The sequence below is a fragment of the Gobius niger genome, assembly GCF_951799975.1.
Source record: "Gobius niger genome assembly, chromosome: 3".
NCBI classification, from domain to species: domain Eukaryota; kingdom Metazoa; phylum Chordata; class Actinopteri; order Gobiiformes; family Gobiidae; genus Gobius; species Gobius niger.
This window is the reverse complement of record NC_136854.1, coordinates 25,671,436-25,693,907: the sequence shown is the minus strand read 5'-3', so window position 1 is coordinate 25,693,907 and position 22,472 is coordinate 25,671,436. Positions and strand designations below refer to the sequence as shown.

The following is a 22,472-nucleotide window of genomic DNA, read 5'->3' as shown; positions in this document are numbered from 1 at the left end:
TTATGCCTTTTTGCTGATTACATTGTTATATTGTTTTATGTGTGTGACAATGGTTGTTTCTATTACACAGCTACTACATGTAATAAAAGTATGAAAATCTTGCTTACCCCTGTTAGTATTTTCCATTTCAGTATCCACTCAGACAGAGAAACACTTGATTTGTTGACTGTATAAACAGAGATGGGCTGATTGTGTTGCCATCACAGACCATCATGGAACTCAGAGCTTGGTCAAGTGGAAAGATCGAATGACATTAAGTGCAACCACAGCTTATGCAATATTAATGGTTTGTGGTTGCAATAGTACAAAGCCAAAATACGTTGTAAGTTAATCTAAAGATCTATAACAATGCCCTTGTTTCAAATACAGCACGATGTATTGCGTTAAAGTACATTGTTCATTCACTCTGCACATTCCATGGTAGTAGGCCTACACTTCTATTATGTGGCTGCCAACACAAAACAAACACAGTCAAATAGAAGTAAACACAACATTTTTACTGTGGCACCTGTTCACTTGTTAAGCCCGTCTAACAGTGAAAGCACAAGGATTTGGACATTAAAGGGTGGCAAATCTTAATTCCAGCACAATTTCTAATATCAAAGTGACCTCTGTAGATGTTTACATGTTAAAATTTGTTGGGTAAGCTCAGTCTGTCATGGTTGCTGATCCGTGTGCCTTTCACACGCTGAGAAACTGAAAAATCAGGTTTCTGCTTATGGTCACAACAAACACGTGCCTTTAAAAGTTGGCCAAAAGGAGACTGGCTCTTTTGAAAGGTTGACAGAAGGGTGATAGCTTGGCGTTACCTCTAAATAATCTCCATGACTGAGTACGATATGGCTGATTCTGGGTTTCCCCTGCCTCCTGAGGCCTATTGTCCCCTGTGTGCGGACACTCTGAGAGACCCCGTCACCATTCCCTGTGGAGACACCTACTGCCTCGAATGCATCAAAGTTTACTGGGACCAGTTCGACCACATGGGGGTTTACAACTGTCCTCAGTGTCGGTCCACCTTCACCCCACGCCCCGTCCTGAGGCGCAATGTCCCAGATGTCCACCATGAGCCCAGGAGACAACTCCCTGAGCTCACCCCATTCCCAGAGCTGCAGCGGGAATCCTTCTGTGACTTCTGCGTGGGCCGACGCCAAAGAGCGGTCAAGTCCTGCCTCATGTGCTTGGCGTATTACTGCGAGACCCACGTCAAGCCACACTATGAATCCTCCACGTTTAAGAGGCACAAGCTGGTGGACGAGATGGGACACCTGGACAGGAAGATCTGCCCCCACCACGAGAAAGGCCTGGAGCTGTTCTGTCGCTCGGACCAAATGTGTATCTGTGTGCTCTGTACAGTCAGAGAGCACCGCGGACACAACATCACCTCTGCAGAGGAGGAGCGCAACGAGAAACAGGTACAAGTTACAGTAGTAATGTGTGGCTCAGTACAGTAATAAATACAAATGGTTCAGACATCTGTACATTTCAGTAATACTGCCACTGAAACCATAAATTAGCTGTTGAAATTGAGAAAGTTGGCATATATTATTGAATAATATTGGGTCAGTTTAACATACGTTTAAAAGCAGACAACAGACTAAAACTAAAAACTTTTTTTTTCTTGTTTATTTTAATGTTTGTGTGGTGCAGCTAATTAATAATAATTGTAGATACATTTATTTAGTTAGCTTTTTTGTGCTGGTACAACTTTTTCACTTAGTCCTGCCTCATCCGAATTTCTTTGAGATTTGTTGCTGCTATCAAATACATACTGAAAAAAATGCTGTATGCTGTGTCACATTGGAGATTTTTTTTTTCTGGGTACTATGGTCTGACATTGAATTTTACCTGAAATATTGTCTTAGAAAACGCTGGTGGTGACACAGACTGAGGTCCAGCACTTAATGCAGGAGAGAGCAAAGGAACTGCAGGAGCTTAAGCACAACGTGGACTTTCTCAAGGTAAAGGCTCACTCAAAACGTGAAACTCAACACAAATGCAGAGACATGTTGATCTCTGGCTCCCTCTGCTGGTCTAAAGTCACATCGCCTCCTGTGTCCAGAGTGCAGCCCAGCGCGCGCAGACAGAGAGCGATAAGACGTTTCACGAGATGCTGCAGGCAGTGGAGCGCTGGAAGTCGGAGATAAACCAGATGATCATGTCCAACATGCAGGCGGCCATGTTACAGGCCGACAGCTACGTGGAGCGTCTGGAGCAGGAGATCATGGAGCTGCAGCGCAGAGACGCGGAGCTCAGGCACATCCTGGAGACTGAGGACAATATACACTTTCTACAGGTAAAACTGGCGTCATCTCGACAGTGGCTTGCAAAAATATCTTGCCACACTATGGACCATAAACATAAATATATTTAATTGGACTTTTATGTGAAAGACACACACTAAGTGAAACACAATCATGAAGTGAAATGAAATTCATACATGATTTTGAAAAGTGAGATGTGCATAAGTAGCTATACCCTCTTTCCGCTTCGTACAAACAATTGCATCAGAAGTTGAATAATGATTTCTGAATGATCACATGTTGAGCCAATGACTAAATAGAGTCTACCTGTGTGTAATCTGATGTCACTTCAGATACAGCTGTTCTGTGATGGTCTCAGAGGTTTGTTCAGAGACTATTGGGGAGCAGAAGCATCATGAAGTCCAAGATCACACCAGACAGGTCCGGGATAAAGTCATTGAGAAGTATAAAGCTGGGTTAGGTTATAAAAAGATTTCCAAACCTTTGAACATCTCTCAAAGTACAGTTAAATACATCATCCAGGAATGGAAAGAGTATGGCATCACTGCAAACCTACCAAGACCCGGCCGTCCTCCTAAACTTACAGACCGAACAAGGACAGCACTGACCAGAGCTGTTACCAAGAAGCTTATGTTAACCCTGGATGAACTGCAGTGAGCTGCAGCTCAGGTGGGGGAAACTGTACACAGAACAACTATTAGTCGTACACTGCACAAATCTGGGCTTATGGCAGAGTGACATTTTTAAAAGAAAACCATGAGAAGTCCTGTTTGCTGTTTGCCAGAAGCCAAACATGTGGCCTCCATGTGGCTTATGGCAAACAGCAAACGGGACTTCTTATGGTTTTCTTTATTTGTTTCTTTTTTTCTTTTTTTGTTATTTATATATTTTCACATAAATAACTACAGAAATGTTGATTACATAAAAGAATAAAACGTGATCTCACGTTGAGAGAGAGAGAACATGAACATGACGACATGACGACATTATTCAACAGTAGATCATCACAAATATTTTAATCACATGCTTAAAGTAAAAATATTGTGAACTGTTTTTTTTTTATTATTATTATTATTATTTCGATTGTGATAGTGAGCATTAGATTTTTTAGGCTCTTTTTGCTGTTTGTTGTCATAAACTCTCCATACTCATTCCATAGTTTTGCTCCACAATATCGAAAAGAAAATTGCACTTGTTTCTTTTTGCACAGTGGAAGATGTATATGAATATATATAATATGACATTAGATTACACACCGGTCTATTTAGTCATTGGGTCAACATGTGATCATTCAGAAATCTTATTCAACTCCTGAAGGCAATTGGTTGCACTAAAAGGAAAGAGTGTATACTTTTGCACACCTCACTTTTCAGATTTTTACTATTTTTTGGTCACATTTTCCATGCACTGTCCGAGCCTGCTTAACGCTAGACTGCTGCGTGCGCTCGAATCATTTCAAACTCCACAGCAGTCTGGGGACCATGGCCGAAATCTTCGCATGGATTTGGGGACACCATCTTTCGATCAAGCCTTGGACCATGTTCTAAATAGTTTAGCTTGAAAGAATGCAGTGGGTACGTCATACGTCATCTGATACCATGATACGATTGGCTATGGCTACGTGCAGACACATTAAGATAGACATTCGTAGCGCCCATTAAACGGCTATGGACAATCGTAATCCACACCTCTCTACTACGAGAAAATGAATTGGTTGTCCCCAGACTAACTATCACTTGTGATTTTAGTCTGCCGTTAACCAGGCTAGCACTGACCGCAAAGTCATGAAACCTTTTCAATAAAAGCAACAGACCCATTTCTCCCAAATATTGTTCACAAATCTGTATAAACCTGTTAGTGAGCACGTCTCCTTTACCTCACAGCGGTAGCATATCCAGATGTTGATTGGACGCATGAATATTGCACAGGTACAGGCTGCCTACAATAAAAGGACACTCTGAAATGTACAGTCTGGCTTTATGGGGAGCACAATCAGTGTCTGGTGTGACACATAGTTCAGCACATTTTCAAAGGTTTGATTGATTGAATATTTTATTTCGAGCTACACAAAACAGACACAAAAGCAAGAAAAACAATAATAATAATTACAACAACAAAAAACAGCAGTCTAGCTCGAAAAGGAGTGGGAGGAAGACAAACTTATTAACTCCCACCCCCTATTCACAATAATAATGTGGTTGCAATAATAACATATGGTTACATATTTACATCAAATGCAACAATGCATTACATTAAGTCAACAATCACAGTATGTTACACTTTATAACAAGTGTATAATTTTATTTGTGAACAATATTTGGGAGAAATTGGTCTATTGTGTTTATAGAAAAGTTGTAGGTCTTTGAGTTTGCCCCATGAAAAATCTGTAGATTAGAGTCAGGGCCCGTAACGGTGGTGCTTTCAGAAGCTTGTTAGTGCAATATAATCCATAATGACAGATCTCCAAAGGATGTAAGCAGCCCTTACATTAAAATAAAATATAAAATAAAAAGTTAGTAAAAGCATTGAATTAAGTAATATTAATAATGAACATATAGTTACAGGTGCAAAGTAAAAGTAAAGCCATGAAGTTAAGCGGAGGTGAACTTGGCAATCAAACACCAGGGAGTTTTATTTGAACAGGGCGGTGAGTCTTTGTGGTTTGATGCACACGCTGAGATGGAATCATGGAAATGAATGGAATGTAACAATTTAATGACCACCAATGAGAAAACACCTGACGGATTCCTTTGTGCAATGGGCTCATGTTTCCAGAGAAACTCGCTACAGAGCAAAAATCAACCTGTGAACCCTCGCACACGCAGCGCACGATTCTCCACATCCTCCAACATGACGTCTACAAATCTTATAGTAAATGATCATGTAGAGTTCACCGAGCTCATGTCGACTATATTTTAATTGAAGGGACGAGTGGAACATAACAGTGTTTAATAGTTGTTGATTAACTTTTACAATGAACATCAATGACTTTATCTTCCCTCAGCAGTTTGTCAGGTTCAAGTTGAAACTAACATTGTTTTAGAGAAATGTTACTTTGTGCTGTTTAAATTTGAATTGAAAGAAAAGTGTCTGCTGTGATCGAAAATCAATGAAATAGTTTCACACTGACTCATTGTTACATTAAGTAATAAATAACATGTCAGAATAATTCATAAGAAAAACAAGCCTTTGATGAACAGGAGGAGCAGGTCGAACAGCAAACACTTCCACAGAAAGACTCCACTGTTTGAGTGTCTACTTAAACAGTGGCGCAATGGTTAGACCATTAATCCATGAATCTTTGGGTCAGTGGTTCCGAAGCTAAGACTAGTGCAGCCTGTCGAGGTGTCCTTGAGCAAGACACTTGTGCCTCTGTGTGAATGTGCCGAGGGAGTGTTTGGTTGGTGCAGATTGGCAGCTACTTTTCTGTCTCTCCTCAGATGTACACTCAACTAAATTTGAATCACTTTAAAAAGACTTTCAGACTTCATAGTCACATATCCTTTTTGTGTTCATACATTTTTTTGTAGATGTGGATGATAAAGTCAATGTCAATGATCAAAAAGCACAACTGAAGATTCAATCTGAGCCTGATTTTCATACAAATTTACACTGTGCAGTTATTATCATTATTAATATTCATATTTTGCATGTGTATTTTTCATGACCCTAATAGTCTCGTGCACACTGTAATTGAACCATAAATGACTAAATAAATAAATGTATTTGGTCAGGATAGTGCATGTTAATGTACATACATGGGACTCATGCCGGATTGTAGCCTTCCATCCGTTGTCCCACACTCGCACTCTCAAACACTTTCATTCATCCTGGCCTATTGTACATGTTTTTAGTGGTAGGGGAAACCTATGCAGACACAGGAAGAACAAACTCCACACAGAAAGGCCCCGTCCAATTGGGAATCGAACCCGGGACCATCTCGCTGTGAAGCAGCGATAAACGCACCACTGTGCCGTCCTCTCTCATCATGGCTCTATTGCTGCTGTTAGGTCGGCAATGCTCATTCGTGAACAGCATATTGTAATAATTAGAGGCAAAGTTTTCTCCCCGTTGATCTGATGTTTCAGATTCAACCACTTCTAGACACTTCTGTTCATATCGATGCCTTTTATTTCACGTTGATATGACTGTTCTCGCCACTGGTTTTCTTACATCCGCACAGCCCCGTGCATCTTTGATTTTCTATATTTGCAGCGGAGGGTTGTGTATCTGGTAGTGCATTTCCAAACCCGCTTTAGGTACAGGATCAAGGGTTTACAGAACCTGTATCAACTGGCTCTCTAGCAATTTCTATTTAATCTCCTCTGGTTTTATGATCATTGACATATGGATGATGAAGTCATTTCTGATGACCAATTTGACCATGTTGACACAGGAATTGGGCTGGGCACTATTGATTTTTGAATTCCGCACCCTTGAATTAGTAAAAATGGTCTATGATGCTGTCGTCCCTTCGAAATGACCAGGGCAATCGGATGTCTTTTAAAAGTTAATTTTAAAGCTCAAACATGAAACAGTAGGTAAACATAGGTCCCTGTGAACAAACAGTAGGGTAGTTTAGAATGATTTCGGATTAAGTTAATAGAACAAATAAAATGGCACTTACACGCCCCACAGGTTTACAAAGGCTTAGGCCACAGCCCGACTACTGCACCACAGCTTCTACTCTGAGAGGCTATGGAGCTTATAAAACTAGCTTTGGCAAGTCACGTGACAATTGCGCTTCCGGTTATAAAAGGCAGTGTAAAACATTAGCAAAGTTGAACAAATATTGTAATTACAATGAAACATTACCAGGCATGAATAATAAAAAAAGCGCTTAAGTACTTGCAAAACAATTAGCAGAAAATGGGATGGCAACATTGCCAAAAAACAGAGAGAAATGCCCGTATGTGTCACATTTTTCAATCTCCCCCCTGGGCCCTGACTATTGATATTAGAACATGTTTACATTATTCATATTATGATTTGCTCACACAGAACTTCCCCACTTTGTGTATCGCTCCTGAGCCCATGGTGCCAAAGGTGCTGATGAACCCTCAGTTCTCCTTTGGAGACATCAGTAAAACTGCCATGGACATGAAGGAACATCTGGACGACATCTGCAAGAAGGAGCTCAGCAAGATCTCCAAAACAGGTTTGATCTTCTCAAGACACTGGACTGTTTTGTTTGTTTTGTGGCGTTGAAGTTGACTATTATTGATCAAGGATTTAGAAAGGATTTAGTTTATATGAGTATTATTTCACCGTTGTTGTTTTTTTCCCCATTATTGGTAAATGTATTTAAACAGATTCTTTCATTATCAACAGTTAGTGAAACTCCAGTCTATATACTTCTGCCACGAAATGGAGACAAAAGAGTGAAATGTAAGTCAATGGATCTTCTATACCTTCTTGTGTTTTTTGTGAGCTTGCATTGATCTCATAGCACATCACCCATCATAACAATAAAAAGGAAAAATGCTTGGTGCGAAAGACAATAGTAGAATAATTGTATAATAATAGTTATATTATATACAGCACAATATTTCAAAATGTACACTGTAGAGGGCAGCAAAGGGAGGGAAAAGTTCAGCTTCCTGACAGCCTGATGGATGAAATTGTTCCTCAGTCAGTTAGACCTGCATGGATCAAGACTTACAGTCTCAAATAGGCTACAGAGATCACACTAAAAGTAAAGATACTGATAACAACCTTTTATTCTCACAGCTCCCTCTAGAGTGGACTTTCAGGAGCCAAAAACAAGGAATGACTTTTTGAAATGTGAGTACTGTTGTTCCGTGTTGGTCGATCGTTTGCCCGATAATCATTTGTTTATGATGTCACTGTAGACTCCTGCCGGCTGACCTTTGACCCCAACACTGTGTACAAAGAGCTGGTTCTGTCGGAGGGGAACCGGCGCGTCGCCAGGAAGAAGGCGGTTCAGTTCTACCCGGACCATCCCGAGCGTTTTGACGGCTTCTCCCAGGTCCTCTGCAAGGAGCCCCTCAGCGGCTTCAGGTTCTACTGGGAGGCCGAGTGGAGCGGCGAGTTTTCTGTGGGCGTGGCCTATCGCAGCATCAGCCGAAAGGGCAAGAACTCCCACAGCCTGCTGGGCTACAATGAGCGGTCCTGGAGCCTGCTCTGCTCAGACACTGGATACTCTGCTTGGCACAATAAAGTGGACCGAGACCTCCCCAGCGCGCCCAGGGCCAGCAGGATCGGAGTGTACCTGGACTATGCAGGAAGGGCAGTTTCCTTCTACTCAGTGTCAGAGTCGATGGAGCTCATTCACAAGTTCAAAGCCGAGTTCTCAGAGCCACTGTTTGCCGGGTTTGGGGTGGGGTCGTCAGTGTGGCTCTGTCAGCTAAAGAATACTTCATACTAGATTATCGAGAGTATTGGTCACATGAAGCAATAGGGGTGTTCTGTAAATGTGCTAAACGTCTCTCCGTCCAGACATTTTATCCCTGAAGGAAGTGGTGTGTTGACCTGCACATATTTGAAAAACTTTATTCTTATTGTTGTTATTAAACCATTAAGATAAAGGCTTTTAGAGAAAATGTAAATAGAAAATCTTGATGTAGTAAGTAACTGAATTGTCTTTTTTTTTTCCTCAGAAATTGTACACAAATATGGCTTGATGAAAATATTCATTCAGTTATAGTTATATCTCTGCAGCATGTCAGTTAAACTGCATCTGGTGGATTTTAGACTCCATATACACCTGTCAAGAGTTTGGAAATGCTTTTTTATGTATATGGTTTTCGTCTATTTACATTGTAGATTCTGACATATGTAACCTCCACCTGAACTGAGCGCATTATCTCCAGGTCAGCTTTACCCAAATCTAAAAGCTTCTCAACTGGACAGCAACAGTGTAATGCCTCATTTGAAAGACCTGCAAAAGTGATAGTAACTGTTTTGTGTCATTGTCACAGATGTCACATTTCTTCAGCGTTTCTGTCGTGATTTCGCCTCTTTTTTGTTGCTTTTTCATCACTTTTTTTTCCATTGCTTTTTTGTTGTTTATCGTCACAGTTGTTGTCACTTTTTTATCACTGTTTTGTTCATTTTCGTCACTATTTTGATGGGTTTTTTTTTTTAAAGCTATTAGATTTGGTTTAAGGGTCCGGTGGGGGTTAAGAGGTTAAACAAACAAAAGTTAAAAAACAGTATTTTCTTGCCTCCTTTCCGTTTGATTACTTCTTAGACATTTTCTCAATATATGGTTTTGACTTCACAGACCATGTAGGAGACTACCTGATGAAGCTCGTTGAGAAAATGGCAAGAATAAAGGGTTGCAATTTTCAAGAATTTAAAATATAAAACATATTTTGAGTTATTTCACCCTTTTTGTTTCCTACATAATGCAATGTGTTCATTCATATAGATTAATGTCTTTGAGTCACTCAATGTAAATAGTGTTGACAATAAACAAAAGCCAAAACATAATAAGTGTCTCCAAACTTTTGACTGGTACTGGTCATGAAATAGAATAATCAGACTTCAGATTATATAAAACAAGTTAAGTATATTTGCCATTCCCACAGTAGGTGTTATAGGGCTTGTTTTGTTTGCTTTGTATTTCTTTTAGTAAAATTAATATAATTATATTGTATATAAGATGGAACATTAAACCATTTATTTCATTTTATGTATGCATGCATTGTATAAAAGCTCACAAGGAATCACATACTGAGTAGCAGAAGTGTGTAGATGTTGTTTAGGGGTAGTGACAGTGGCTCAGTAGCTTTCATCAGCAGATCTGTGGCTTCTCACTGGTGCATACTTGTTGTGTCTTTAACGCTTCACCTCTTTTGTCCTTGTGACGCGTGGTGAGTGGGTGGTGGTCAGGGGCGTTGGCGCAGACTTACACCGACAGCCAGGCTCCCTTCAGACTATCACACGGGACCTGTGCTTATACACTTAGACACAATTAGCCTGTAGTTTAATCCAGAGGTTATTGATTAAAACAGTGTGTGTTTTTCGTTATTTGCTGACTATTTTTTGTTGGTCACTTTAATAACAAAGCAAATTCATGCAAAACCACTACTGTGCCCTTGTATATATCACAATATTAACATGATGTCTCGTAACTTGGGGATAGCAGCGGGAAAATGGGCAATTGGGCATGTAGAAGGTCAGAGCATCTACATGTCTCTACGTCTGCTCTGTAGTTATCAAAAATTGTCTGCGGGAAAAAGTAGGTTAATGAGGGAGGTAAAGCTTTTATTGTCTATTGGAGGCACAAGGCCTATATTAAATGTATAAAAGCAATGTATTTATTAACAACTTCTCATCAGTAATGTCCCATCACATGACACTGTAAAGCACTTGGGGACTTATAAAATTCCACTGAAGAATATTTGAATAAAATCCTCATTCACAGTGTGTTTATATAAGACATGTTCACATTGGCAGCAGCTGAAACCCAGAGTATTTGAATAACCAAACAGTGATTTACAGGCCTCACATGACACCGTACCACACAGTGTGAAGGTTTCAGACTGAGACTTAAGATCCACATCTATTTATTCAAGAGGTTTATGATATTCATTACAAGTTTATTTCTTGTGCTTTCAGAAAATGAATACCAGTGTGTGGGGAAGCCTTGATCTTACCCTAATTCAAACTTTAAGTGCATTTAACCTTGTGACGCTGCCCTTCAACGGCTACATTATCTGGCTGATGTTCACCGGGACAAAGAGGACTGCAGCTTCGGACATTTTCTCTTTTAACCTGGCTCTTTCTGAAATTCTCTTTTGTGTCAGCCTACAATGGGTGTTCTTGGTAATCCATACAAAGGTTGGTTGGTTACTTTACCCTTACCTTTTCTCTCTTGGTTTCTTGTTCACTGCCAGGCCTCTCTTCCAATCCTGTATTTGCTTTGACTACTATCTCGGCGTTGTGCACCCAGTGATTTTTCTCAAGTATAAACCTCTCCGATACAGAGTTGCTTTTTGCTGCATTGCCTGGATGGCTGTATTAGCCTCCTGCACCTATTGTCTTTTTTACTTCCCATCATTTCCCTCTCATTATGCATTTTTCGTTCAGAATCTGTTTTTCATGAGTGGTGTCGTTTACTGCTGTATCTGGGTCCTGAAAACATTGAAGAGCCCTGGACCTGGGGGAAACACAGCCAGCAAAAAGCCAAAACAAAAAGCTTTTAAGAAGATATTTTTGATCCTTGTTTCTATGTGCGTTAACTTCTTTTTCACTGTTGCCCCGATACCCCTTCAGAGTTGCATTCCTCAATTTAGATACATAGAGGTGATGACCATTTGTATTGCTCTGTCTTTGGCCAGTGGAATCATGCAGCCGCTCCTGCACCTGCACAGAGCTGACAAACTCACCTGCTCGAGGACTTGATTCCCATTATGCAGGCTCATACTGTACGTGACCACTCCACCCATCTATTGTTCAGCAATCTGTGGGTTTACTTCAGTTCAGTGCATGCCATTTCCTTTGTTTAAAAGTAATACAGCGGGAGGAAAATCTGAGTACGCTGATTGGAATTTCTTACATTTCTGCTTAAATTGGTCATAAAATGTGGTCTGATCTTTATTAAAATCATAAGAATGGGTACACAATGTCTGCTTAAACTAATACCACCCAAACATTTATATTTTATCATATTTTTTCTGGCCACAACATGTAAACATTCACAGGACAGCGTGGAGTAAGTTAGTACACCCCCTGAATCTCATTGAACTGCAGCAGCTTTGTAAAAAGAAATGGTCCAAGATTCATCCTGATCATTGAGTGTCTAGTCTGCAGCTACAGAAAAGCAGTTATTGCTACAAAAGAAGGATTAGCCAGATATTTAATACAGGGTTCACTTATTTATTCTACTCTGTTGTGAATGTCTCAGGTCAAGTAAGTGATCCCTTGTGTTAAATAGCTGGCTGACCCTTTTGCAGCAATAACTGCGTTTCTGTAGTTGCAGATAAGACGTTCACATCTATCAGGATGAATCTTGGCCCATTCCCCTTTACAAAGCGGCTGCAGGTCAGTGAGATTCAGGTGGTGCACTTACTTATTCCACTCTGTCCTGTGAATGTTTACATGTTGTGGCCAATAAAAATACGATAACATGTAAATGTTTGGGTGATATTAGTTTAAGCAGACACGGTTTACTCATTCTTTTGATTTTGAGGAAGATCAGACCACATTTTATGACCAATTTAGGCCGAAATTCCAAACGGTGTACTCACTTTTTCCTCCCACAGTAGATTCTCAGTCATCCAGATGATAAACATTAACATCTTAACTCTCACCTGAACCAAGCACATTTTCTTCAGTTTGGCATTACCCAAATCTGGAAACTTCTTGAACAAAGCGTCAAAAATGCGCTAGAAACAAGGATGAAAATACAAGCTTTCAAATGAGGTGTCACACTGGTCAAAAGGTTGCAAGCTCTCAGGTCAAGAATCTTTTAGATTTGGGTAAAGCTGAACTGGAGAAAATGCACACTGTTAAGGCGAGGGGTAGGAGGTTAAAACTTAACTGGACTTGACTGCAAGTGCTGTAATTTTAATGTTACGAGCTTGAATTTCAATAGTTTTTCGCTGTCCATAAATATCCATGAATTTTCAAATTGAATATCACTTTGCATGTTTAATATAACAAAAAATAAACGCAGTATGTGCTTTCATTTGTGAGAGTTTCTTTTTTCCCCCCCATCAAGGATAATGTTGTCAGCCCATTTTCGACAAAGTATTTAAGCGCTTTCTTATTGTTGGTAAATGGTTCACTGTAAATAACAGTATTTATTAATCTTTTCGCTAAATTAAACACTGCCTTTTTATAATTGAAACCGGAAGCGCGTCCATCACGTGACCTGTTTATTCTAGTTTAAAAGAGCTAGGCCCACAGCCTCAGGGCAGAAGCTGTGGCGCAGTAGTCGGGCCGTGGCCTAAGCCTTGTTACATCTGGGACGTGTAAGTGTCGTTTTATCTGTTTGTCCATTTTAACTTAATCCATAGTACGCTAAACTATTTTATTCTTTGTTCACAGGGGACCTATGTTTACCCTTTTCTTTTCTGTAATATTTGAGCTCGAAATAAACTTTGAAAAGCCAACTGATTCTCCCTGGTGATTTCGAGGGGGCAACAAAATCTTGGTGTTTCTGCCCGGTTGGATTAAGTTTGTGGATGACCTGGACCGCTACCGTGGATTGTGGCTACCGGAGCGCGTGTGTGGACTATATTCGTGAGTGGAATACGCTACGAGAGACGCCAACACGAAGCTATCACGGAGCTAATGCTAACGGAAGCGAGGTCAAGGAAGACGACACAACCCACCCTAAGTCACGATCAAAGCCAAGGTAAAAGACTTTCCAATCATGCCAGACTTTAACGAACAAGTGTCTGAATGGGAAAATATGCTGGAAGAAATCGAGGAAAAGCGAATTGCCTTACCTGCTTCGGAACTTCTTAAAATATGCACTACACTTGAAATCAATGTTGAAGATGAAGAAAAAAACTCACCTCGCAAATTGAGAAGGCTAATTCTGCAGCATTTGGAGTGTGAGGATGTCACGTCGCTTGAAGATGGAGGAATGTCATTGTTATTGAAAATAAATGACAGAATTGATGAACTGAGAAAAACGCTGTCTACGTCTGGTCCCACGTCGCCACGCCGCCCTCTGGCGGACACAGCTGGTACTGCGCCCAGCAACACGGAACCTGTGGTAAGACCACGCACCTCTGCCACCACGCTTACTGCCGCTAATAATTTGTCTGAAAGAACTCAAACTGTTGTTCACCCAATGTATAGAAAAGACTTGAAAATTAATGGACAAATTGGTGAACATAATCAAACGGATAAGCTGGGATATGCAAGTTTAGAAAGACAAATTACAAAAGCATTAAAGAAAGGATATGATGAATGCGAAATTATTGATTCAGTCCTTCAAGCTATTATTCCAGGAACAAAACTGCGAAGTTATCTGGAAAGTAGAGATGATTTGTCATTGAAAGCTCTGAAACAAATATTGCGGACTCATTTTGTTGAAAAAGATGCTAATGAGCTGTACCACTCCTTAACTCGTGCTGCACAAGATCACGGAGAGACTCCAGTCCAGTTTCTAGTTCGAGCTATGGACTTGAGGCAACAGATACTCTTTGCTTCAGAGAGAGCAGACACTGGCTTGAAGTACAGCCCAGAGCTCATCCAAAATCAGTTTTTGCAAACCATACTTACCGGACTCCAAGATAACACCATCCGTATTGACTTAAAGCCATATTTGCAAAATCCAAGAATAACTGATGAAGTTCTGCTGGAGAAAATGACCGCCGCCTACAACCTGGAGATGGAGAGGAAGGGCAAGCTGTCAAGCAAATCCAGAGCCAAGGTGTTAGCGGTGAGTAAAGATCCACATTTCACTGATTCAGAGAGCAGCAGTTATGACAGTAACTCTACCAGTTATAAAAAGCAAAAGTTTGAAAAACGTGACACATTGATGGAGAAAGTAGACCAGGGGAACAAAGCAATCTGTGAAGCCATTCAGAATCTCACCACTCAGCTGTCAAGCCTACACCAGCCACCCGGACAACCACCACCATGGGGACAAGCCAGCCACAGCTACAACAGACCACCACCAAGGACACGCCCCACCCGGCAGTGTCACCAGTGCCAGCGGACCAATCCAGGGGGGAAATGCGACCACTGCTACAAGTGTGGGAGCATAGACCACTGGGCCGTTGGTTGCCGCAGAGCGCCTAGGAACACCACAGCCTCCACCAACAAGATCGAAACCAGCGTACATCTTGGTAAGAACACGGACATATTCTGCACCACAGCGCCCCTCACTGGTAAACAACATCAAACTGCTAAGCTGGTGGGGAGGAGGTGCCTTGTTCGAGCCACAATGAACAATGTTGACACCAAAGTGCTGTGGGACACTGGCTCACAAGTGTCCATCATTGGAGATAAGTGGAAACTGAGACACTTACCTGATGTTACTGTGAGGCCGGTGGAAGAGTTACTGGAGGAAGGAGGGCTGGATCTGTCCGCAGCAAATGGGACAAAGATTCCATACCAGGGCTGGATTGAAGTGAAGTTTGCACTGTCACAAGATGCTGTTGCTGGGATGAGTGATGAACCTGTAGTTGTTCCTATCTTAGTCGCCTCTACAGATCTGGAACGTCCTATTATTGGATTTAATGTAATTGAGGAGCTGGCTTTGGCAAATGAGGGTCTTGGAAGCTGTTTTCCTTCTGGTCACATGGTAAGGAGATTTTGTTCAGCACTTGATGTGGGTCAGGAAACTGCGAGGGCTGTTCTAACTGTTTTACAGAAGCCGTCACCTGAAAACAACCCCCACATTGCTCGTCTGGGAAGAATGCCAGTTACTGTCCCAAAGAGGAACGCCATCCAAGTGCAATGCAACTATCTACAGCAAGGTTTGCTCTGTGGAACTCACGTCGTGTTGGAGCCTAACCCGGAGACACCGTGGCCCACAGGACTCAAAGTAAGAGAACAGCTCATTCAACATCAAGAGAATACAAGGATTAAGGTAACTGTTGAAAATACAACAGACAGTGATATTAAACTTTGTGGCCGCACAACGCTTGGCTGGTTACACAGTGTTGATGCTGTTTATCCACTAGAGCCCAAGTCACCAGAGGGCAGTGCCACATCCTCACCGGAGCAGCCCAGTCAAGCACCACAGAGGGAGCCCTGGGTCCCGCCTGTAGATCTGAGTCACCTCTCGGCAGAGCAGCAGCACAGAGTTCGTCAGATGCTGGTGGAGGAGGGTGACGTGTTTGCCAGAGATGAGTGGGATGCTGGTTGTGTCACTGGTTTGCAAATGGACATTAATTTGAAAGACTCTGTTCCTGTCCAGAGAACATACAATGCCATACCCCGACACCTGTATCAGGAAGTCAAGGCTCACATTCAGGATTTGTTGAGTAGAGGTTGGGTTCAAAAGTCCTATTCCTCTTACTCTTCACCGGTAGTCTGCGTCAGGAAAAAGGACGGCACTCTCCGGTTATGCATTGATTACAGGCTGCTGAATGAGAAGACCTGGCCAGACCGTCACCCCATCCCCAGGATCCAAGAAATCCTGGAAAACTTGGGTGGAAACTCCTGGTTCACCGTCCTGGACCAGGGCAAAGCATACCACCAAGGCTTCATGAGCGAGAAGAGCAGACCATACACAGCCTTTATTACACCATGGGGACTCTATGAGTGGACCAGGATCCCATTTGGCCTCTCAAATGCCCCGGCTGCTTTTCAACGCCACATGGAGGGATGCCTGGGAGATCTGAGGGATGAAGTCTGTGTGCCCTATCTGGATGATGTCCTTGTTTTCAGCCGCACATTTGACCAGCATGTGGAAAACGTCAGACAAGTCCTGCGGCGACAGAGAGCCTGTGGGATGAAGCTGAGAGCCGAAAAATGTGAGTTGTTTAAGCCACAAGTAACGTATGTTGGTCGTGTGATCTCTGCAGAAGGATACAGGATGAACCCGAGGGAGGTGGAGGCGGTAAAGGCGCTCACGCACCAGACCCCAGCTACAGTGAGAGAGGTGAGGAAGCTCCTGGGATTCTTGAGCTACTACAGAGCTTACATCCAGGACTTCTCCAGGACTGCAAAGCCGCTGTATGAGCTGCTGGCAAAGCCCAAAGGTGAGCCAAAACACTGCCACAGAAAGGGGACAAAACATTCAGGTGCTCAGCTCCCACCCTCCTCTCCGGTTCAGTGGACAGAAATACACAGAGCAGTTTTAGAGACGCTTGTGAACCAACTTACAAATCCACCTGTTATGGCATATCCAGACCTCGAGCAGCCTTTCATTCTTCATGTTGACGCCTCAGAGCAAGGGCTCGGTGCTGTGCTGTACCAGCGACAAGATGGCGCACTGAGAGTCATTGGCTACGGATCCAGAACCCTGACGCCTGCAGAGAAGAACTACAAGCTGCACTCAGGAAAACTGGAATTCCTCGCACTGAAATGGGCCATCACAGAGCGTTTCCGTGACTACCTGTTCCACGCGCCACACTTCACAGTCTACAGTGACAATAACCCACTCACTTACGTTACCAAGTCGGCAAAACTTAACGCCACGGGTCACCGCTGGGTTGCAGAGCTGGCAGACTATAGATTCACACTCAAGTACAGACCTGGAACAGCTAACACAGATGCTGACTTTCTCTCTCGCAGACCTAAGCCCATCAAAACCATCATGCAGGAGTGCACGGAAGAGTGTGAGCCGGAGGTCATGGACAGCATCTGTAAAGCAGTCAAAAGCAGCCAAACAGGTGAGATCAACTGGATTTCTGCTGTCACCTGTAATGTGGATGTCTTACCACCAGATGGCAGTGCTGTACCACCCCTTCAGCCCTTCTCCATCCAAGACATCCAGGCCCAGCAGAATGCAGATCCAGCCATCCAGAGGGTCTCCAACCTGAAAAGAGAAAACACTTACCTGAAGTACAGAGACAAAGCTGCAGAGAGTGAGCAAGTCCGGGTTCTCCTGAGAGAATGGCCAAAGCTGCAGCTGGGTGAAGATGGACTCCTGTGGAGGAAGACCAACAACAGGCTGCAACTGGTGGTGCCAGAGCCCTTGAAGCCCCTGGTGTACAAGTACCTCCATGAGGAGATGGGACACTTGGGTGCTGACCGGATGGTGGCCCTGGCCCGAGAGCGCTTCTTTTGGCCAAAAATGAGGCAGGAGATGGAGCACTACGTTACACGTGTCTGCAGCTGCATCAAAAACAAAAGGCCCAACAGAGTCACAAGGACACCACTTCAAAGCATTGAAACTTCTGCACCATTCGAGATGGTCTCAATAGACTTTTTACATCTGGAGAAAAGCAACGGAGGGGAAGAGTATATCCTGGTTTTAGTGGACCATTTCACTAAATACGCTCAGGCCTACGCAACCAAAGACAAGGCCGGGAAAACTGCTGCCAGAAAGCTGTTTGACGAATTCATCCCACGCTTTGGGTTTCCATCCAGGATCCACCACGACCAAGGAAGAGAGTTTGAGAACCAGCTGTTTCGGAAGCTCCAGGAATATGGTGGTATTAAACACTCTCGCACTACACCTTACCACCCCCAAGCTAACCCTGCCGAACGTTTTAACAGGACTCTGTTGAGTATGCTGCGGACACTGGAGGAGACACAAAAGGCCAGATGGAAGGAGCACCTCAACAAAGTAGTTCATGCCTACAACTCCACCATCCACGAGGCGACAGGGTACTCCCCTTTCTTCTTGCTTTTTGGACGTGAGCCAACCCTCCCAGTTGACCTCCTGTTTCCCAAGAAGCTCGGTGACGCAGAGAAACAGACCCCTGCTGGCTATGCGGAGAAGTGGAGAGAGGCAATGCAGGAAGCCTATGCCATTGCCCTGACGAACATGAGGAAGTCTGCAAAAAAGGGCCAAGATTATTACAATCAGCGCGCCTGGAGCTCCACGCTGAACCCGGGTGACCATGTATTGGTGAGAAATCTCACGCCTCGAGGTGGTCCGGGGAAGCTCCGCAGTCACTGGGAGGACACTGTCCATGTGGTGAGGGAGAGCAAAGGCCCTGGAAGCCCTGTCTATGTGGTTGAGCCTCTGAATGCTGTAGGGAGAAGACGTGTGCTGCACAGAAACTTGCTCTTACCTTGTCCTTACCTGGTTGAACCAGCGCCTGTCGTCCCCAACCCTAAAAGGAGAAGCAGGAGAACCAGAGCGTCGCCAGGAAGAGGGACAAGTGTTAAGTGCAACATCCAGCCTGCAGGTACAGAGAGCTCTAGTGAGGAAGACTACCATCTCGTCCTGCCACCCCAACCCGCTCTTCAGCCGCTCAATCCAACTGCCAGAGAGTTCCAACCGAGAGTCCCCACTCCAAGACAGCCGGAACAGGGAGCTGCACCTGCTGAGGAGAGAGCTGAAGTGGTGATCCTGATCCCAGAGGTTGACCCTGAGCCGGAGCCAGAGCCAGTGCAGGAAACGGATTCATCTGAGCGAGAGGCATCCTCCTCTGACTCCTCGGAGGGACCTGCAAGACCTGTCAGAACCAGACGGCCCAGGCGCTTGTATACCTACGACCAGCTTGGTGAGCCCACGGTCCGGGAAGTGCAGACCTGTCCTGTCGGTGTGTCCAAACCAGCGAGGGTCCGAGACTGCTTCTTCAGCACCTCGGCCAACCTATATCCTTTTTAATTCCCAGTCGTAATGCAGTAGTAACATGCACTTTATGTACCTGCTAAATTGAGTTGCACTTTGCACTTTGCACCTTAAAGTAGGTGGCTTGTGTGCAATAGAGATATGTGCAATAGTAGTAAATGTACTTTAATTATGGTTTAAGTAGTACATGCTATTTGTTAAGTTGGTTTGCTATGCTGCTACAAAATCTTGGGTAGGAGGTATTTTCCTTGAGTCAATTCTGAAGATTCTGGGGCCCACCAATGCTTCAACGGACTATCTACCCAAATACGGAAATGGACCTTTAAACCTGCGCGTACCGCCGTGCCAAAGGACTCTTGGATAACGGACACTATTCATTTAGCCTGGACTCTTTTGTGAAGTATTGTTGTGTTTCAAGGTGTTTATTTGCTACAGTTTATGGTTCAAGTCAGACCCCCCAGTAGGATTAAGGGAATGTTGGCTTAACATTATTTTTAGTGGGGGAGGGTGTTGTCAGCCCATTTTCGACAAAGTATTTAAGCGCTTTCTTATTGTTGGTAAATGGTTCACTGTAAATAACAGTATTTATTAATCTTTTCGCTAAATTAAACACTGCCTTTTTATAATTGAAACCGGAAGCGCGTCCATCACGTGACCTGTTTATTCTAGTTTAAAAGAGCTAGGCCCACAGCCTCAGGGCAGAAGCTGTGGCGCAGTAGTCGGGCCGTGGCCTAAGCCTTGTTACATCTGGGACGTGTAAGTGTCGTTTTATCTGTTTGTCCATTTTAACTTAATCCATAGTACGCTAAACTATTTTATTCTTTGTTCACAGGGGACCTATGTTTACCCTTTTCTTTTCTGTAATATTTGAGCTCGAAATAAACTTTGAAAAGCCAACTGATTCTCCCTGGTGATTTCGAGGGGGCAACAATAACACACAGACTACAGCATCATTAGATTTAGCACAGGGATAATGTTTCAAGCAGTTATTTTTTAATAATCACCCACATAATCATCAGAATAGTGCACAATTCAGGTTCGAAGCTACGCCCATGCTCCTCAGCACATAAACCACCTCGCACGGCAGACTCTTGCTCTCCGCTCGTTTCTTCACCTTTGTTATTTTGAAAACCTCATAAGGCGGCACGAGCACTTCTCTCTCTGCCTCTCCGAGTTTAGAGTAAAGGGAAACGTCTGCTCCAAAACACGTGTTGATCTCAAAACAACTTCTGTCTCCAAACCGCGCGGCGCTTTGATACCAGCCCATGGAGGCGGAGGCGAAGGAGCCAAAGCGCACGAGCCTGTTGAGAACATCTCGTCTGAAGTAGCTGTTCACCCTGCGGTAGGCCGTGAGGCAGCGCTCCGCCTTGGCTTTGCGCGCGTTCAGTTTCTGGACGGCGTCTGTGAGGAAGAAATGAAGTGCGTGGTATATAAAAGAGCTCTTGTACCTGGGTCTCTGCGTGCGCACTGCATTGTTAAAATCCACATAAACATTGGGCTCGTCCAGAGTGTACGCGTAAAGGGAGATGATCTGTTCTTTGCCAAGGGACGTGGATGATGATGATGATGGTCTCTTGCCCCTTTTGTGCTTCCAGATTTTGTTGTAGCGTTTCTCGGCCTCCTGCCAGGCGACGGTGAAGTTATTCCCCACTTTGTTTTTCTCATTTGGCAGGTATTCCTTCCTAACTTTGGACTCCATCTCATCTCTGCAGCCGCTGTACATGTCATCCACAGCCTCAGGAGCCATGTCCAGCTGGAAGTAGCCCGGTGGAGGCGGTTTCTGTATCACAAGTTAAAGTTTAATTTGTCTCATAGCCTCCATTTAGATATACAGACAAATCAACATTTACCTGTGTGAATCCCATCAGAGTGGCTTGGGACAGTAGTAATATCACAAAGAGCCACATCTTTCAAACCGTATTTTTAGAGTAGTGACTTAGGCAATGCTTCTTGTTGAGCAGGTCAACAACAAAGAATAAAAGAACTTTTCCATCAATACATGTTGTTCAATCTCTTCCACTGACAGGCTACTTTGTATGAAAACTGGCTTCAGGTTAGCCATGAAGGTGACAGCTGTTTTTACTCACCTTAAAAGCGAAGCACTTCTGCAGAGTGCACGGGCTGTAGGTCATTTCCAATCAGTGATCACCGCTCCCAAAACCACAATAACAAACACCACCTGCAGTTTTGAATCAAGCTTTAGCTGTTCTATGACACAGTGCGATTTTATGTTTTAAATGTGATTGGAGGGCAAGTGTCTTCTAAACGCACACAGCATTAACTCACACGCAGTGGTGTATAGGTTACTTTTATATGGTTGGCTGCCCATGGCTGACTGAGAGAGATGTGGCTGCAATTCTGTGCTCATGGCCTCTCCACTGATGAATCAGTTATTTAGACATTCACACAAGCAAGGTGTGCGAAGTGTCTTGCCTAAAGATGCAACGATATTAAATTCCAATTGTGTGTGTGTGTGTGTGTGTGTGTGTGTGTGTGTGTGTGTGTGTGTGTGTGTGTGTGTAGCTATAGGTGAAAATTTTAATATCGTTAAAAATGTATTCATTTCTGTTATTAAACTTAAACTGTGAAACTAATAGACTCACTACATGCAAAGTGAGATATGTGTAGCCTAGTATTTTAAAAATGGACAGTAAGCCATAATCATCAAAAATCCTGAATTACAAAAATAAATGCTCTTTTTCATGATATTCTAATTATATGATGAGCAATCACCTTTACCACTTGTCTGGAGTTTAATAGTTAGTTGGCCTCAAATGAAGCTGAGCCAGTTATTTCTTTAGCGGCGCATTGTTCATGCATTGTATACTTTCCACACAAAAGTTGGCACAAAACATTATCGTGAATCTTTCTTTAAAAGCATACACTGCATTTTTATTTTGCTGCAGCCTAATATGTCTTGGTTACAGATGCAAAGGGAAGTGATAGTAAATCCAGCAGCTAAACAATCGGTAAGTTGACAGTTACCAAATGTCACAAAATTCCTTTTTTGCAAAACCTCATTGAAAATGTGCTGACATATGCAAGTGGAGGGACAAGCAGATGAATGTGGCATTTGAAAACAC

At 43.1% G+C, this 22,472-nt stretch overlaps 2 protein-coding genes across 2 annotated transcripts; one reads left to right on the top strand and one right to left on the bottom strand.

Moving 5' to 3' along the window:
- Nucleotides 1–824: 824 nt before the first annotated feature.
- On the top strand, nt 825–8,679 carry ftr84 (finTRIM family, member 84; the record flags this gene model as incomplete). Its single annotated transcript, XM_079553962.1, has 7 exons — nt 825–1,412; nt 1,863–1,958; nt 2,060–2,293; nt 7,263–7,419; nt 7,593–7,649; nt 7,992–8,045; nt 8,114–8,679. The coding sequence occupies 7 exons, from the start codon at nt 825–827 to the stop codon at nt 8,647–8,649; spliced, it is 1,722 nt and encodes a 573-aa protein (XP_079410088.1). The 3' UTR covers nt 8,650–8,679.
- Nucleotides 8,680–20,404: 11,725 nt separating this feature from the next.
- LOC306961060 (GPI-linked NAD(P)(+)--arginine ADP-ribosyltransferase 1-like) lies at nt 20,405–21,521 on the bottom strand (the record flags this gene model as incomplete). Its single annotated transcript, XM_079553671.1, has 2 exons — nt 20,405–21,169; nt 21,477–21,521. The coding sequence occupies 2 exons, from the start codon at nt 21,519–21,521 to the stop codon at nt 20,405–20,407; spliced, it is 810 nt and encodes a 269-aa protein (XP_079409797.1).
- Between the last annotated feature and the right edge of the window lie 951 nt (nt 21,522–22,472).